Source organism: Vipera berus (genome assembly GCF_964194415.1).
Source record: "Vipera berus genome assembly, chromosome: 2".
Classification (NCBI taxonomy): domain Eukaryota; kingdom Metazoa; phylum Chordata; class Lepidosauria; order Squamata; family Viperidae; genus Vipera; species Vipera berus.
In genome coordinates this window covers 35,110,431-35,130,247 of record NC_138203.1, presented here as the reverse complement: position 1 = coordinate 35,130,247, position 19,817 = coordinate 35,110,431, and the positions used below count along the sequence as shown (strand labels likewise).

The following is a 19,817-nucleotide window of genomic DNA, read 5'->3' as shown; positions in this document are numbered from 1 at the left end:
ATCATATCATAAGCCACTCAAAGTCACTGTATATGTGAAATGGGGGCTATAAAAACTTAATAAATAAATAAGTTCTGATGGTTTTATTGTTGTCATTAAGAAATGACCATGAGGGATGATAAGCAAAGACCTCACATGATCACAACCTGCTGGCTTCTTCCCTTTCGCTTATGGGAAGCTGAGAGGAAAGATCACAAATCATGATCATGTGTTCACAAGGATGCCATGACAACTGGAACTCCAACCACAGTTGAAAATACCACTCATTCAGGGCTGTCACAAGTTCAGATGGTCACTGAATGAATGGATAAAAGCCAAGAGCTGCCTGTATTAAAGTATATAAATAGCTGTCCAATTTGAACAATGAGGGCCTGTATGGCATACAATAAACCAGTAAACGAAAGATGTAAAAACAAAATACAAAATGCCAACTAAAAACAAACATAAACCAATTAATCAGCGATCAGGAACTAAATTTATTGCATTCTTCCATATGCTCCTGATGGCACATTTAGTTTTATATTTAAACATCACCTTTGGCAAGACTGACATAACAAAATGATTTATTTTATTGAGATTTTTACTATGTTGTATTATAAAAGTGTACGGTGCCTTCCTAGGTAGAGTCCAGGTCAGTCTCTTTTTCTCTTGTTAGTAATAGGAGTTGCAATCTGACCTATTTCAAGGATTGAGAAGGGCTGACCCAGATTAATATTCACAGATCACAGCAGAATAGATTATTTCTTATTCTCTGAACTACCCTTTAACTCCCAAGTTGGAAAGCTGGGAAATTGTACTTTGATCTAGAAATAACAGAATATGGATGAATATATGTGCACATTCAAATTACATTTATTGTTTTCTCTGAATTCTAAACTACCAGCAATGCTTGTCAGTAACTATCATGAAAAATAGTATATGCTGGCGATGAAAGAAGTTCTGAATGTACTATCTCACCCCAACATTTTAGAAAGGAACCATTTGATTAAATGACAGACTTTTGTTCTCAGACACAACAGAGGTAATATATACTTTCAGAAGAACAGTAATAATAATAGATTTCAGAGACGGGGATGACATATAGCCTGGATCATGTAAAGATTTAATGTGTGGACAGCCAAGTCTGTATTGCAATAAAGTAGTAAATTGCCAAGTCAATTTAAGGCATCACGGAAGTCTAAGCAAAAGCATCATGTGGCTGCATTTGCTTTTTTTCGGCTTTCCATCATTTCCTTAGCTTTTTCTTTAAATTCTTTCTCCCTTTCAATCAGCATTGTTTGCTCTTTATCCCACTCCTCAAATTTCTCTTTGTATTTTGTAATGTCTTCCTCTTCAGATGCTGGTAGTTTCTCCTCAACAAGTTGAGTAGTCAGAGTTAATAGCTTCCTAGATTCCACCTTGCCAAGGGAATGGAGTTTAGAATTCAGCTCCTGTCATGGTTGGCATAAGAGAGAAATAAAAGGAAAGAAACAGTTAATCAGTTTCACTACTTCTACAATAGACTGGCCTGGCCTATATAATCTTTCCGTCCTTTGGAATTGGAATTTGACATTCTACAAGTAGCCCTATTACAGCTGATTCACATTTATTCTTGGAAAATTGCCCTGGCCACAATAAATGAGCATTCAGCCTTTCCCAAAAGGAAAAACCAAACAAAGCCATGCATATTTCAGTAATTGGGTAGATGTTTTAGCATTATGTAGTGAGGTATTGTGGTTGTTTTTGTTTGTTTAGTCTTTGTTTTTTGCTGTAATCTGTCCTCCCAGATTCACACTGTTTGAATTGGGCAGCCCTATAAATCCCATAAATAAATAAACATATACAATGACATACATAAGCTAGTTTTTTGTAAAAACATATTATTTAGTAATAACGAAGCAGAGACTAAATTTATTAGTTTTTGGTTTGGTTAAGTGCTGAAGTAGGCTGAACTTCTAAAAGCATTAATAAAAGCTTCCTTAACAAAAGTTCATTGCCCTGAAATTGACAATTGCTGGCCATTCCAATGTTTTAGAGTCCTCTGGTCCCATCCTTAGGCATCCTGCTGAGGCAAAGACTTACGCCAAATTGCTTCAGCCAACCTTACTGTTAGCAGATGGGAATAATTAAACTATTAATTCTATAATGAAGAGATCCCAGCTTGTTTATGCCATTGAGCAGTAGATTCCTATATGGCCTTTTTCTAAAGGTGTTTTCGAAGTTACGCTCAGCTCTGTGTAGGCATTACAAGGTGAGCTGAAAGAAGGGACGCTGGCCAGACCTCCTCCATCATCAAATAGATGGTACAGTATTTCTTGCAACACACTATAGTGATGAATCATAAAAAAAATTCACTTAAGTGCCTTAAGATGCAGGATCACTTCTGGTTAGGGATATATTATAGGAGAGCTTGATGTTCAGTGGGCAGAAGGCAATTTAACTGCCTTAAAAGAGAAACCACCCCAGAGAATGAGAAGAAAACTATCTCAGAAATATGAACACCAGCAATTTTAAAATTCTATGTGTTTTCCCCCCAAAAAGACTTATAATGTCAAATAAAATGCAGAGTAAACCAGTCTTCTAAATTTCTTAGACCACAGCCTACTGAATAAAATACTCTTAATTCTGTGTAGAAATGTACTATTAATCACTTTCTATCATTTTATTTTATTTTATTTTCCTGGGCTCCAAGATCTCTGCAGATGGGGACTGTAGCCAAGAAATTAAAAGACACTTGCTCCTGGGGAGGAAAGCCATGGCAAATCTAGAGAGCACACTAAAAAGCAGAAACATCACCCTGTCAACAAAAGTGCGTATAGTCAAGGCTATGGTCTTCCCAGTTGCAATGTATGGCAGTGAAAGTTGGACCATAAAAAAGGCTGAGCGCCAAAGAATTGAGGCCTTTGAACTGTGGTGCTGGAGAAGACTCCTGCGAGTCCCTTGGACTGCAAGGCGATCAAACCGGTCAGTCCTAGAGGAGATCAACCCTGACTGCTCTTTAGAAGGCCAGATCCTGAAGCTAAAACTCAAAATACTTTGGCCACCTAATGAGAAGGAAGGACTCACTGGAGAAGAGCCTAATGCTGGGAAAGATTGAGGGCAATAGAAGGGGACGACAGAGAATGAGGTGGCTGGATGGAGTCACTGAAGCAGTAGGCGTGAGCTTAAATGGACTCCAGAAGATGGTAGAGGACAGGAAGGCCTGGAGGAACATTGTCCATAGGGTCGCGATGGGTCGGACACGACTTCGCAGCTAACAACATCATTCACTTAATACATGAAACTTTTATTCTGCCAGGAGTTCAAGATAATAGCTTAATCATCAAAATATAACTGGTACTAAACTCTCATCGATTCAGATGGACTGCAGACTGGTAGTTTATATTTCCTCTTCTGGAAGGTGAGAATGACGTTTGCTGTCCTCCTAGCTTCTGAAATTTTACTCCAAGTTTTCAAATATTAGTAAAATGACTCTGAAATTACCTCTGCTTAGTATCTTCAGTAATCTATCTGACCATGATTTAATTTAGTTTATTTCTCTTTTACCCTCTCCTTGCCTATCTGATACCGCAGTTTTCCCATACTTCTGGTGGCATAATGATGACTACCTGAGGCTTCATTTCCCTTCTGAGGGAAGACAGTGACAAAAATGGAAGTCAAGTAGTTTCACATACCCAAGAACACTCATTGTTTTTATATCTCTTACAAGCTTTAGCTCATTCTGAAATTTAGCTATTCTAACAGAGTTCCTACCATTTTGGAAGACCATCTCGCAACCTTTTTCAGGTATGTCCCTCTTTCCATCCCCCCTGCTTTTTCCTTTAATGTTTTTAGAGAACTCTGCATATATTCATGCTGGCCTCTTTAGATCATTCCTGTTTTTCTTTCTTGTGGGGAGTGTTTGAGACTGCACCTCTAATATACCATTTTGTAGAATTTCCCAATTGTTTCTTCCACCTTCTGACCAACAACGCTCCCAGTAGGGAGGACAAGAATAATAAGTTAGATTCCCATCAGATTATCAAGATAACTGAAAACTAAACATTATTGTTACTGCATACATCTTTGAAAAGTGGTTACCAGATGCAGAAAGGCATCATTTATTTCTTCTCTTTGCCCTAGTGGTCTACACAAAACTCCAAAAGTGGTGTTATTTTCTCTCTTTCTTGTTGTAATTCCTAGATACTTTCAACATGCTCTGCTGAATTTCTGTATCCCTCCATTCTTTCTCTTGGGTCTGTTCCTTCTGAATAAATTGCACACTTCCATGGCTGTGTGCCAATCATGAATATCATCCCAACATGTTTCAGTGATACCCATAACATTATATTTGTCTTTGTTTTTCTAAACTAGGATCTCTAGTTCTCCCTATTTATTTCACATACTTCATGTAATAGTGTAGAAATATAGGCATTCCAAGTCTGATCTATTGGCACTTCTCTTTTGGTATTGTTTAAAACTCATCCTAGTCTCCTCTTCTCCTTTGTGCTCTGCTTTTTTGGTCCCAATCTTTGAATACATATTAGGTCTTGGACTTTTTCCACTCTCATCCTTTTGGTTTAATTTAATGCCCTAATGCAGGGCTTTTCAACCTTTTCACCCATTGTACCACTTTTAGGATATGGCAACATCCGAGTACCACCAGTTGCCTAGCAAGGTGTCAAAAACGTGATGACAAAAAAAAGGCCGGGGGGGGGGGAAAGTGATGAAGTACAGGTAGTCTTCGACTTACAACAGTTCGCTTACTAACTGTTCGAAGTTACAATGGCACTGAAAAAAGTGCCCCCCAAGCCACAGCCGAGCAAGACATCTGCCTGCCTGCCTGGCGGTGCTCTTCCTCCTGTCCGAGGTTTTCATTGTTATGAGCATTTCTGTTGAGGATTGGCAGTGGGGGTGGGGTGTGGTGTGTTTGGTTTTTATCCCCCCCCCCCTGCTGGGTGGTTGCAGCAGGTTTTGGTCACTTCACATGAACCTGGGACACTGTGACCGTCATAAATATGAATCAGTTGCCAAGCATCTGAATGTAAATCACAAGACCCTGGAGATGCTGCAACATTCCAGCTGATCGGCACTTCTTCTGCACTCAGCAGAAACACCGGGATCAGGGCTGAGCTCCAGCTGGATCCTGGCACTTCCGCTGAGCCCTGACAGCTCTGCAGCTCCAGCCATCTCTCGCTCAGGCTTGTGCAGTGCTGCCACCGGTTCAGCTCATTCCCCTCCCCCACTACCACTTTTCTAGGATGGTCGCGTACCGCCTGCCAGGTGCCAATGTACCACAGGTGGTACCCATACCACTGGTTGAAAACTCCTGCCCTAATGGCAAGCAATAGTAATAGCTCTTAGGCTTATATACTACTCCATACAGTAGTGCTCTACAGAACTCTCTTGAGTAGTTTACAGAGTCAGCACATTGCCCCCAACAATCTGGGTCCTCATTTTACCAACCTCGGAAGGATGGAAAGCTGAGTCAACCTCAAGCCCATCAGTATCAAATTCCAAGCTGTGGGCAAAGTTAGCCTGCAACACTGTATTCTAACCACTGCGTCACTATGAGACCTGTCACTATGAGACCTAACGGTGAGACAAGCAAGATGACTTTCTTCTCAGGTTTTGTTAAAGACTTGTAAGGTATCACAGCTTTTGAAATATCAGCAAGGCACTGGGATAATTCTGACATACAGTAGTTTAACATTTATTTATTAAATTTATTTGTTGCCCATCACATTGCAAGGCGACTCTGGGTGACCTGCAAAGTTAAAACCAACAACACACACACACACACACATACACACACACACAGAGCAAAAAATTGTAAGTTATAGTAAAAAGATGAGGAGGGAAATAAAGGAATACAGGGGGAAAGATGGGATCTGTTATTAATCCACTAACCACCTCCACCGTGGCACTCTCCCATTGGGACCCCAAGTCAACTGGCAGAGCCAGGTTTTCAGGCCCTTATGGAAGGTGAGGGAGGTGGGAGCAGATATTTTAGGTCACTGACTAAGCATCCAGTATTTTATAATCCTTTCTCAACCCTAGTGACGACTTCAAATGAGCCCTCAAAGGGAGTCCCGAATCAAAATTTACAGTATAGTATAGTATAGCTAGACTTTTCTTAGGAGGTGACAGTATACATACTGTAAGAGAAACAATACAGAAACTACTGTATGAGGAAATTAGACTGAGATGACTTTTTAAAATCCTCTAACAAACAGTGAACTTCAGCTTGGGTCTTTATCTAACAAGTGTAGTCCAACATTCTAACTTTTAAGCTTTATCAGCTCTATGTAACCACTTACATAAAGATGTCATTCAATAACTCATCAAAGGAAGGGAGCTAATAAATCTAAAGCCCTCTGAAGGAGGGAAGCTAATAAATCTAAATCCTTCTGAGATGATGAGGATCTAAAAAGAATAAACATGATACTGTGATATATATTCTATACCTGATATGAAATCAGAATTACAGGAAAGTTTTCCAGCAGATATATGATGCAAAGGACAGATATATAATTCTAGGAGTGACATTTTATTTTAATTATTAGGAGTTTCACTTATTAAGGCACACGTATGAAAAATAAAAACAGACTACTAGCAACCAGGTAATAAGAAAATGACAGTGAACATAATTTTCTCCAGGCAAATTGCTGGCTGAAACAGTAAGAATGTAGCTCATCATCGATACCTGTCAATAACCAAGAACATGGTGTATTGCTAGTGGGGTAATAATGAATGATGTCTTATTTCCTCTTTGCTGATAATAGTTTGAATATTTGTAACAATTACAAGAAGAGATTACAATGTATTATATTATATAATTTCTATCTGAATTCCTGTTTTGGAAAGAAAAGGCTATCAGGTTGTCTATGATTTTCGACAGAATCATGCACGTATACCCTTTCTTTGATAACAAGTAAACAAAAAGCCTGTCTGAATGGAAATATGAGTGACTCTGTATTATGAGTTTTTGAATGTGTGTTCCAGAAACTGATATTCATCAGCACTGCATGAAAAGTTACTAGAATCAAGGAATAGGAAAGATCAGCTGCATTATCAATAACTGTCAGAAGCAGAATCAGCTATGAGGTAAGGGTGAAGAAAGCATTTTTCTGGGCTTTCTGGAATTTCCCCCCCCCAAGGTGAAGAGTTATTTATTTATTAATCAATCAGTTTTCTATACCACCCATCATTCTTACATGACTCTGATGATTTACAAATGGAATGGTAAAATCATATAAAAGCCATAGTTAAAAACAATTAACAAACAGAATTAAAACAGAGTTTAAAAGAACAATTAAAAAGTTTTCCAGCAGATATATGATGCAAAGGACAGATATATAATTCTAGGAGTGACATTTTATTTTAATTATTAGGAGTTTCACTTATTAAGGCACACGTATGAAAAATAAAAACAGACTACTAGCAACCAGGTAATAAGAAAATGACAGTGAACATAATTTTCTCCAGGCAAATTGCTGGCTGAAACAGTAAGAATGTAGCTCATCATCGATACCTGTCAATAACCAAGAACATGGTGTATTGCTAGTGGGGTAATAATGAATGATGTCTTATTTCCTCAGGAGGGAAAAAAATCCAGAGGTGGAAGGAGACCACATACCTTAAAACGGCTTAGGTATTCAGCCAGTCGAAGCAGCTCGTTTTCTTCCGGCGGTGTCTGCTTTGGTGCTTCTTTTGAATCCTTGGGGTCTTCTGGAGAAATATCTGGCTCAGGTGCCAGGTGCAAAATATCTGCCAGAACATCAACCTTTGCAGCAAAAAAATAAAAATGCAGTGGATGGCGTAAAGTAACATAAAAAAGTGTGCTATACGTGAATATATTTTCATAGTTTGTGCATCTTCCTTAACATCTTGAAAACATAACATTAAAATTAAAAGCCAAACAAGTCAGGAACTAAGTATCAACAACAGGGTGGATTGAAAATAGGATGCAGTACCTTAAAATTTTTTGGTTTTGTTTTTACCAAATCTCTTGGTTTTAACTGCAGAAAAGAGCTTAACTTTATGGAAAGCATGTACTGTAAACTGAAAATATAAAATGACAATGCATAACAAACTAAAGACCAAAATAGTTTTAAGAGCCTGAAAATATTAAGAATTTTTAAGTTTTTTTTCCTTCCATGTTTGTATGTTGGTTGAAGACCGATTTTTGATAAAGCAGACCAGGCCCTTGTGAAATTACTATTGATTTTATTATTGACTCCAAATTAAAACACAGATGCTCTTTGCTGATAATAGTTTGAATATTTGTAACAATTACAAGAAGAGATTACAATGTATTATATTATATAATTTCTATCTGAATTCCTGTTTTGGAAAGAAAAGGCTATCAGGTTGTCTATGATTTTCGACAGAATCATGCACGTATACCCTTTCTTTGATAACAAGTAAACAAAAAGCCTGTCTGAATGGAAATATGAGTGACTCTGTATTATGAGTTTTTGAATGTGTGTTCCAGAAACTGATATTCATCAGCACTGCATGAAAAGTTACTAGAATCAAGGAATAGGAAAGATCAGCTGCATTATCAATAACTGTCAGAAGCAGAATCAGCTATGAGGTAAGGGTGAAGAAAGCATTTTTCTGGGCTTTCTGGAATTTCCCCCCCCCCCAAGGTGAAGAGTTATTTATTTATTAATCAATCAGTTTTCTATACCACCCATCATTCTTACATGACTCTGATGATTTACAAATGGAATGGTAAAATCATATAAAAGCCATAGTTAAAAACAATTAACAAACAGAATTAAAACAGAGTTTAAAAGAACAATTAAAAAGATGAAAAAGCAGAGGGAGCACCTTCAACCCACCAACCATCTCCAAGGCTGTATGACAATCTTAGTCTCCCACGCCAGTTGATACAGTCCTATTCAAGAAATACTTCAATATATTTTCAAGCTATAAAAACAGTGCCGAGAATAGTAGCAACCCTGCTGCTGAGTCACAAGTATACCAGGTCACATCTGCTTAAATGAGTTTTCACTTACTGCTTCCTGGCAAAGCTTCACATCTTCAGGAAGCAGAGCCACATCCTCCATTACTTTCAAGGCTCTGTTCAGATATCCCGGGGTCCACATGAGTGGCATTAGGTGGTAAACAGCTCGCAATCCTTTCTGCAGCTCCACTTTACCTGTGATTTAACAGCTTTTTACTCCATTGCTTAAACGAGAAAACACAGCTAACCCTTGTGGCCAAAGAGATGTGGTGATGAATATGACACTAGAAACTATGTCAGCATTTTCTTTAAAAATGGTCATGGAGTTCTAATGGGCTGCCAGAAAAATTTAAATGAGACTGTAGGATATGGAAAGGAATAGTTTAACACCTTCTTCTATGTAGGCCATAACAACAAAATCTCCTCCTCTATTATTACAGTTAGATTCAAAGTAGAAAGCAGATACTGTACTGCACATCAGCGGTTGCAAACCTTTCTATCTCCACAGGCCGGCAGCAATGGTGGTAGCAGCAGTGGCATGGGGGTAGTTGGAGGGGATCTTTCGTGCACAACCTAGATTCAGGACATGCACAAATGAAGCTTTGTGCTCTCACGTGCTGCTTGTGCACCCTGGTTCCCAATCGGCTGTGGACCAGTACTATTCGGCAGCCCGGGAGTTGGGGAACCCTGCTGTACAAAATTCCCAAAGTAATATTAAGAAATCCATCAGACTTTAGCTTTCAGAATGCTTTTCAATGCCTCCTTTTGCTTTTATAGTCCTCTGCAATTCACAAAAAGGGCCTTTAAACAACGTTGAAACAATATCTGTATAGTTCTTCTAGGAAAAGAGTGTCTGGTTTCAGTAAGTATTTCTTGGCCTGGTTGAGATTAAGTTCTGTATTTTTATTTATTTGATTGATTGATTTAGTTGCCCATCTCAACTAGTGACTCTGGGTGGTGAACAGATTTAAAATAAAGTAAAAACATTAGAAAAATTAAAATACAAAAAATATTATAAACCAGATCACCAATATAACTAATATAACTAAGAAAGGGGTCCCTGCATGAATGTGGGGTCCCAGACCAACCTGATCTCTAGAGTGAGAATGCTGTTTGATAGTGAGATGGACAGCATCATAAATGAATGAGCATCTTTTATTCTTTATACAGGTATATTCCATTAGATCTGGCATAACTGCAAAATGCACATCCCGGTAGCACAACAGAAAATAGCTTTTCACCTTCAGAATGTTCAGGTGAATCTTTTGTCTACCGAAGTAAAGTGATTTGCTAAAGCCAATTCCTTTTTAAATTGTTCAGGGATGTATTTTAAAGATTTGAAAATGCTAATCAAAGACAGATTTTTTAAAAGGATAGCTGAAATGGGGGGGGGAAATGTGCTAATTGGTTTACAATTTTGATCTCTACTGCAGTAGAATCCGCCACTTTTTAAACTGTAAAAGGTAAAGGTAAAGGTTCCCCCGCACATGCGTGCTAGTCGTTTCCGACTCTAGGGGCCGGTGCTCATCTCCGTTTCAAAGCCGAAGAGCCAGCGCTTGTCCGAGGACGTCTCCGTGGTCATGTGGCCGGCATGACTAGACGCCAAAGGCGCACGGTAGGCTGTTACCTTCCCACCGTAGTGGTCCCTATTTTTCTACTTGCATTTTTACGTGCTTTCGAACTGGTAGGTTGGCAGAAGCTGGGACGAGTAACAGGCGCTCACTCTGTTACGCGGCACTCGGGATTCGACCCGCCAAACTGCCGACCTTCCGATCGACAAGCTCAGCGTCCTAACCCAAACTGTACCATCAGGTAAAATCAGGATCAGCCTCTAATTCTGATACATCATTCACTCTTATTACAGCTGAGAAACCAATGCATGTAAAAGGGCAACTATCTAACACTTTTTGATAAAGCCTCTCTCTCAACTTAAGGTAGTATGCCAATTAACAGCTATTCATAGGGGAGGGCAAGGGATTTTTAATGGACCCAATAAAGCCATTGTACAAGGCATTGAAATAGAGGGAATTCTGACATTGTATGCTGAACTTTAATCAAAAGACAAATGACAAAATGAATTTGAAGAGATTAGGGACTACCCTAGACGGAACATTCTCCCTTCTTTAAATGTTAAGTTAAGGTCTCTAATACTAAATAATAATTAATTTTAGAGAAATAACTTCCCATACATACAAGGAGAACTTTTAAGAAAACAAAGAGAGCTACAAAGAGGACATTTCAAACATATCTTACTTTGAACAATCTGGCCCCAGTTCAAGTTGAGTCTAGGCCCTATTCAGCTTTAAACCAACACCTAGTAATGTTCCTAGTAAGTTAACTTGGAGGATACAGCAAAGGAATCTATAATGCTACATAGAAAATCTTTAATTTCGGGGCTCTAGTTAGAAAATAGCAAGGGACTTCCACATATATAACTAAGGAATAATGCCTACTTGTTACCATTTATCTCCTTTCTCAGTTGAATATTTTGTGGGAAGGTGGTTGAGAGGATGACAGAAAGATAGATCGTACCTTTGGGGCTTTTTCAAATATTCAGGGCAACTTTGACTAGCCAGGTGAATTTTGCATTACATAGACTGAATGCCAATTATGCTTAACTTGATTTAGTTCTAATTTTCTGTTGTGTCAAGGTATATTAGTATTTAATTGAAGAAATTCCATTTACTCCAAACTAATCATTAGAGCAATACAGAAATATTTTTAATTAAATATTTGTTAAAACTTACCAAGAAGGGCAAGGCCATATAGCTGAGAACTGAATCCTACAGTGTTAGTCTGCTTGAGGCCCACTAAGAACAGAGATGCTCCAAGATTTTTCTCTTCTTCCCACTGTAAACAGGAAATATTGCTTGAAAAATGTGAAAGCAGAACAGGATTATACACTCTGCCAATTCTCTGCTTTATTGAACAAAATATCTTTTCTATCTATATGTGCTTCAGCAAGTGGAAGGGCTTTTGTTTAGGGCTTGCCGCACTCTAAACAGGCTTGGGCCTCCTTAATATTTGGGTAGGTAACCTTCAGGGCTGTAAACTAGATTCTAAAGCAGGGGTATCCAACCTTGGCAACTTTAAGACTTATGAACTTCAACTCCCAGAATTCCTCAGTCAGCATGGCTGGCTGGAGAATTCTGGGAGGTGAAGTCCATAGCCTTAAAGTTGCCAAAGTTGGACAACCCTGCTCTAAAGTTCAAAAAAGAAATCACGGATGAACTCATGTCCAAGTGCTTCTATACGGTTGCTAGGACAACTTATGGCATGTCCATAATGTAATGAGGAACTAACTACAACTTGAAAGCTTTTCTTTTCCTTTCTTGCCAGACATATATCCTCTCTCACACAGAGAAAGCAAACAGCAATGTGAAAACAGTGACAGGCACAAAACAGCAACTTCCTTCACTTGTGGATGTAAATATATGACTTCTTAAAAATCTCAGATACAAATTGAGTTTCACTGAGTTTAGGAAGAAAGATAACTGTAAAAGTGAATAGTATATCCATGATATACTTCAGTTTTTTAAAACAAGACTATGAAGAAAAGGAGATGTTTAGGGAGAAAGGAAGAGTAACCATGGGGTCAATCAAGGGCCATATACCAGCTGGCACAGCCTTACAACTTAAATTACACCTAAGGACCTTAAGTCTCTTCAACTTGGCTTAAAATCATACTTTGAAAGTATGGACATGCGGCGTCTGAATCATATTATCCTTTAGCCATAACCACAAACATTTCATTATGCAAGTAGCTTACCGTAAGTTCTGATTTGGTTGCCAAATATTTGTACATGGTATAAAGAGAGAGAAGTTGGGTGGACACCTTAGTAAAATCTTCTTGTATCATTATCTCAGTCACTACAGCCATAGCATCTAAAAATAATAAAAATGAGCATTAAGATGTTGCTTAAACTATATTACAATAATTATCCCCCCAATGTATTTATAGAAATGAATATATCGAACTGTTTATTTCAGATTAATATGACATAAACAGGTAATTAAAAATCCCAGTGACATCATGGGAAAAAATAAGCACTGTAAAAATTAACATCATTTCAAGCTTGATATATGTACTTGACTGGATTCCCATATTAATATTTCTAATATTCAAATTAAACACTATGTTAATGCCATTTATGAGATTTATAAATTAAGGGGAAATATCTTTGCTTTTTTTACCTAAACTATCATTATCATCTGATTTTGAAATTTTAAATATTCCTCCTGTTCAGCTTCATTCCTGGGCATACAGTTGCAAGAAAAAGTATGTGAACCCTTTGGGATTACGTGGAGTTTTGCATGAATTGGCCATAAAATGCGCTCTAAACATCATGTAAGTCACAACAATAGAAAAACACAGTCTGCTTAAAATAATACTACACAAACATTAGCTGTTGTCATGTTTTAATTGAACATAAGATGGAAACATTCACAGTGCAGGGTGGAAAAAGTATGTGAACCCCTAGCCTAATGACTTCTCCAAGAGCTAATTGGAGCCAGGAGTGAGCCAACCTTGACTCCAACCAGTGTGATGATATTGGATGTGTTGCTGACAGCTGTCCTGCCCTTTAAAAACACACACCTGTTTTGGGTTACTGGTCTCAAGAAGCACTGTCTGATGTGAACCATGCCTCGCAGAAAAGAGCTCTCAGAAGACCTACGATCAAGAATTGTTGACTTGCATGAAGCTGGAAAGGGTTACAAAAGTATCTCCAAAAGCCTTGATGTTCATGTGTCCATGGTAAGACAGACTGTCTACAAATGGAGAAAGTTTAGCACTGTTGCTACTCTCCCTAGGCGTGGTCGTCCTGTAAAAATGACTGCAAGAGCACAGTGGATAATGCTTAATGAGGTAAAGAAGAATCCTAGAGTGTCAGCTAAAGACCTACAGAAATCTCTGGCACATGCTAACATTTTTCGTGACACATCTACAATAAGGAAAACATTAAACAAGAATGGAGTACATGGGAGGACACCACGGAGGAAGCCATTGCTGTCCAAAAAAAATATTGCAGCACGTTTGAAGTTTGCAAAAGAGCACCTGGATGTTCCACAGCACTACTGGCAAAATATACTGTGGACAGATGAAACCAAAATTGAGTTGTTTGGGAAAAACACACAACACTATGTGTGGAAAAAAAAGGCACAGCACACCAACATCAAAACCTCATCCCCACTGTAAAACATGGCGGAAGGAGCATCATGGTTTGGGGCTGCTTTGCTGCCTCAGGGCCTGGGAGGATTGTTGTCATTGATGGGAAAATGAATTCCAGAGTTTATCAGGACATTTTGCAGGAAAACGTACGACCATCTGTCCGCCAACTGAAGCTCCGCAGAGGATAGGTGATGCAACAGGACAATGACCCAAAGCATACAAGTAATTCAACAAAACAATGGCTTCAACAGAACAGAATACGCCTTCTAGAGTGGCCCAGTCAGAGTCCTGACCTCAACCCGATTGAAATGCTGTGGCATGACCTTAAGAGAGCGATTCACACCAGACATCCCAAGAATATTGCTACACTGAAACAGTTTTGTGAAGAGGAGTGGTCCAAAATTACTCCAGATCATTGTGCAGGTCTGATCTGCAACTACAGGAAACGTTTGGTTGAGGTTATTGCTGCCAAAGAAGGGTCAACCAGTTATTAAATCCAAAGGTTCACATACTTTTTCCACCCTGCACTATGAATGTTTCCATCTTATGTTCAATTAAAACATGACAACAGCTAATGTTTGTGTAGTATTATTTTAAGCAGACTGTGTTTTTCTATTGTTGTGACTTACATGACATTTAGAGCGCATTTTATGGCCAATTCATGCAAAACTCCACGTAATCCCAAAGGGTTCACATACTTTTTCTTGCAACTGTACATCTTGATTTTTCCTTTACTGCAATCCAGGAGATCACATCCAAAATTCATTATAAACTGATAATGCAACTCTCCAAGAGAAGTTCCATTTATTCATTATTATACTGTTGCTAGCATGAAATACTGCAAGGTAGATTTGGAAGATACTGGGAGGAAAATTCAATTGAGTTCCCTATTCATATGATATTATGGTCTTCCCACAACCTGAAAAAAAGAAGACTGGTTTGGCAAAGGGAATCTGAATTCCTAAAACTGCAGAACGGTAGTATATCCTATTCAAATATCTTCTGACTTCACAGTTTGATCTAATTCTTTGGGTAATATTCAAAAAAGACAAATTCATTATTCTGGAAATGTAAAATGGTGGGGAGACACTCAACATATGAAATGGACTTGCACCACTATTATTCTGTTTTAATTTAATATCCCTAAGCTTGTTGTCCAAATTTTAATCACGTAATTGCAGGGATGCTGCAACAGTCATTAAGTGCGAGGATCAGTTGTACGTTTTCAGCATTGTTGTAACTTTGAATGGTTACTAAACAAATGTTTGTATTTTGAGGGCTACCTATATATCTTTTTATGAGAAGAATTCATAGTCATTGCATTAATCTTGCCACCCGCTTTACTTCTGTTATCCTCTTCTCTTTTAAAAAAAATCTATTCCTGAAATCATAGTAAATTAGTTGTAAAGAAATAGGCTCAAAAATGGGCATGTCCAGGAATAAAGAAATGCACAATACATATTAAGGGTGAACTATTTAATATATAGTTTAATAAATGTTTAATAAATAGGTGTTCCTTACTTTCATAGTTCTCATCTTTTATAAAAGAATCCAATAATAAATTGAAGGTAAAACTATCTGGAATTATTCCAAACTGTACCTGGGGAAAAAATGAGCAGAGAACAAAGTTGTGTTAATGCCATACTTTTAATAATTCTGAATAGTGGCTTGAATACATGACATGATTGAGCAAATCTAAAAAGATATCTATCAGTATGCATTCTGCTTCTATTTTCACCTTCATAGATGGACATGGGAACATAAGAAAGAATTTGCAGAGTAGCTTGTGCCTGAAGAAAACAGTTGTTGTACCCATTGGCTAGCACAGGCTTTGGATCAGTGTTTTTCAAACTAGGCTATAGGTTGGCGACCCGCGGCTCTGGAGCCGCATGCGGCTCTTTCAGCCTTCTCCTGCGGCTCCCAGTCGCCCTCCGCCATTTGCACAGAGAGAGAGAGATAGAGGCACTTGTGCTTCCCTTCTCTCTCTCTCTCTCTCTCTCTCTCTCTCTCTCTGTGTGTGTGTGTGTGTAAAAAGGAGAGTGGTCTCACGCTGTTCTCTGAGAAGCTGACAAGCTTATTGGGCGGGGCTCCTGCCTTTGCTGCATCTCCACAGGAAGCAGGAAGCAGCAGAAAGCAGGGTAGGAGAGCCAGCCCAATAAGAATGTGTGTTAGCTTGTCCGAGAACAGCATGAAGCCAACTTGCCAGGTGAGCAGAAGATTGGAGACGGAGAGAGGGGGGGGGGGAGAGGGAGAAAGAGAGGGTGAGAGAGGGAGGGAGGGCGAGAGAGAGAGAGAACTCATGCACAGCAGCCTCTATTTCTTTTTAATGAAACTCTTCAATCAAGCTCCCTTCCTTGTGTGTGCGCGCATGCGAGTTTTGCGGCTCCCAGTGTTTTTTTTCCTTTTGGGAAATGGCTCCAAGTGGCACTTTGAGTGTTTAAGGTTGCCGACCCCTGAACTAGGCAAAATTAAATTTTGTATCTTTCAGCTCCCAGCATTCTGGGGTTGAAGTACACACATCTTTTAAAGTTACCAAGTTTGAAAAATGCTACTTCAGCTGAGGCAGCATTAATTGACTTGCTTCAGGAAATTCATGACAGCTTTCCCGCCTCCCTTCAATTAAGCTAATAAAGAAGAGAGGCAGAACTATACATCCAGCAGCCCTTATGCTATGTTTTCTTTTCATCATCAGAGATTAGGGTACATAACCATCGGGCTACATGAATGTACCCAGCCACTTTCTACTAGTGAACTTTTACAGGGAAATGAGTACTCTTATTTTTCATTAATCACAGGCATGAACTCCCACAGGGACATAAATTTTCCAACATGCACTATATAAATGGCTTTTCCATTCCAAGCCAAGGACAGATAGTATTCACAAATTTCTGCCATTTTATTTTGTTTCCTGCCAAGCTATGGCACACCAGGAAAGAAGAACATGTTTTGTATCTTTTCATCCAAGCTTTTAAAACTTTTAGCAATAAGAACCGTTTCCTTTAACTTCACATTGACACTGAAGTATCCTGGTGCTGCTGATGCAGGAGACCTCAAAAATTTAAGTTGAGTGCCAGACAAAAACATAAGAAAGTAAGTATTTCCAGGAATGTGGCTCTTGGAGCACAAAAAAATGGCTCAGACAGATATTTCTGCTTTTGTTCCAAATAGTTCTCAACTAAATAGAAATCATCCCTTCAAATGCTTACTGTGGTGGGTGCACTCTGATTAAATAAACCAAGCTATATATTAAATCCCATAATAAACAAATTAATCACAATATAGGCCAAAATGTTAAAGGTATTCACTGAAGGATTTTAGTGAGAGAGATAAGCAGGTTTTTAATTACCCTTACTGAAATCAAGATAGTATTTCTTTACATGGGCCAGATCATATCCATAATATGTAGAAAAGAAAGAGGACATAAAATGAAGAACTGTATCTGTCCACGATTTCAGCATAATTAATTGATGCCCTTTCTAAAAAGATACCATGACAAGTAAAAAAATAACTCTTACTTTAAATTTGAAAATAGCAAGGTAATTCTTCCATTGAGCAACCCAGATGCAGTTTGGAATATACAGTATTAACACATCCATTAATAGGATTAAATTATATATGTTCATTATTTCATTATTTGAGTACTTGCAATCTAAGTATTATTTGCAAAAGATGCCCAGACTAGAAATATTTTCAATAACAATATTTTCTGATATCCAGATATATAGTTTGAGTGCTACAGAATGTGCACCCTGTTTTATATTAAAAAATTAATGTCTACAAACATAGCCTACAATAACTATTTGTGAATCCTTGTTAAAATATACTAATTGCGATATTTAAAAGATAGAGAAATGAAGTGAGGAATTATAGTGTTCAGTGTTCAAATGAGAGTGAAAGATCACGTGTCACATTTCTCTAGTTCTAAAGTTATATTTAAATAAAAAATGATTATTTCGTATCAATTGGACACTTGCATATATTTTCAAAAAGAAATCAAAAGAAAGAACTAGATGTGTACAGCTCATTTTTGTAGATGTGGTACTTAATATAATAAGACGTGATATAATATAATAAGAAGTGATATGATGCTCACCTGATGTGGCCCTATGCTGGGGGCCACTTCTATTCAACTATTTAGGTTGTTTTATATATTAATACTGTTCTAAAGGAATTATTTTCTTTTGTAGGTATTCTGGGTCTTTTGAATTAAATATTAATGGTTTGGAAAGAATCAAGTGGAAAATGGAAATAGAAACCATATGCATTCATGGTTGTAAAAAGTTACATTACAAGGACATCCATTCTCTCATCTATTATTTAATGGTCTGAAGAACTTACTTTTTGCTCCGCTTGGACCAGAATTTTTATCACCAGGAATCCCAATACGAGGACTGCAAATCCCAAATTCTGGACTGCACATAATGTATATAAACATTTCCCTTTTTTCCTTTTTCATTTTTTATGCATGCTAAGACTGGTATAAAAAATTAGTAATTTAATTGCGTAACATTAGTTTTGATAAGTACATGAGCAAAGTATGATTTTATAAAGACATTTGTTTTTCTCTGTTTTGTTACTTTTCTTTTTTTACATATAAAATAAAGTATAATAAAATTTAAAAACCTTGTTTTGTAGAGTATACAAAGCTTTGTCCTGTGCACCAAACTTAAGGCACTTCCTAATCCAGCTGTGGATGATCCAATCTCTTAAATAAAAGCAGTTAGGACTATGACGAAACCTAATGATGACAGAAACATCAAGAATTATGGAAGTTAATGCTGAATTTGTGATCCATATTGCCCATAACTGGTTCCGTTCAATACAGCCAACGCTTCAAATTTTTAAAGGTGTATAATTTTCAGTAAAATATTGAAACAGCTACTTTACTCAAAATGTAAGTCAACTGTATTTAAAATATTAAATGAGATTTTGCAAATTCCTAATTTTAAAGTTTTAATTACTTGGGGCCATTTCATACATCACAATCCAATTGCACCAGCTGTCAAATGGCAATCACGATCAATTCTGCCCATCAAGAAAATTACAGTATTTGAGAGATATGCAATTTGAAACATCTTTTGTCACTTTCTCACTTTACATTTTATATGAAGAACTGTTTAAATTCTAAAATTTAAATGAAAAGAATAATCAGATGTAATGCAATAGAAAGTCATAATTAGCCACCAGAAAATAAAAACCATGTAAAAGCAAACTAGATTCAAAGAAGCTTTCTTTATCAGGGACTCGCCACCAGAACCAACAATTATTCGTATTAAAACACCATCTGGAATTATTTTTTAGATCAATTAAATTGAGAAATATGAAAATAATATATAAAAAGGGTCATTTTAACAAACCATTGTTATACCTTCATCTGAAATGTTCCATTTAATTTTACTTTGTGCCAGTAGCCTTCGTAATTGCTTAATCCTCACTGGACAGTGTTGAACAGCTGGGAATTGCTTTTATTCCCCATTGTGACAGACTGTGACAAGCAGGTGAAAGATTTCAGCTGTGTCAGAAGAGGCAGCATAGCCCAGACGTGGACAGCAAACAGTTCAAATGTTTAATTAGCTTGCATAAGTCAGCCTGGAAGCAATTTTTTGCAATGTTCAAGATTAAGCTTTTACCAATGACTGGCAGAAAGAATATATTTCTGAAATTTGTTTTCTTAGCTTTTGAATGGTTCAGCTACACGGAACATCACAGCTATCA

At 37.7% G+C, this 19,817-nt stretch overlaps 1 protein-coding gene across 2 annotated transcripts in view; it reads right to left on the bottom strand.

Annotated features, from left to right (window-relative positions):
- Positions 1-456: 456 nt before the first annotated feature.
- The window catches only part of MRPS27 (mitochondrial ribosomal protein S27), a 52,637-nt gene continuing 33,276 nt past the window's right edge, over positions 457-19,817 (bottom strand). For both annotated transcript variants that reach the window (XM_081321736.1, XM_081321737.1), the window contains 7 exons: positions 18,726-18,840; positions 15,624-15,702; positions 12,702-12,817; positions 11,680-11,782; positions 8,985-9,127; positions 7,598-7,744; positions 457-1,430 (listed from right to left, as the gene is read on the bottom strand). In XM_081321736.1, coding sequence (XP_081177862.1) covers positions 1,191-1,430; positions 7,598-7,744; positions 8,985-9,127; positions 11,680-11,782; positions 12,702-12,817; positions 15,624-15,702; positions 18,726-18,840 — 943 coding nt within the window. In that variant the 3' untranslated portion in view covers positions 457-1,190. The remainder of the gene's footprint in view (positions 1,431-7,597; positions 7,745-8,984; positions 9,128-11,679; positions 11,783-12,701; positions 12,818-15,623; positions 15,703-18,725; positions 18,841-19,817) is intronic.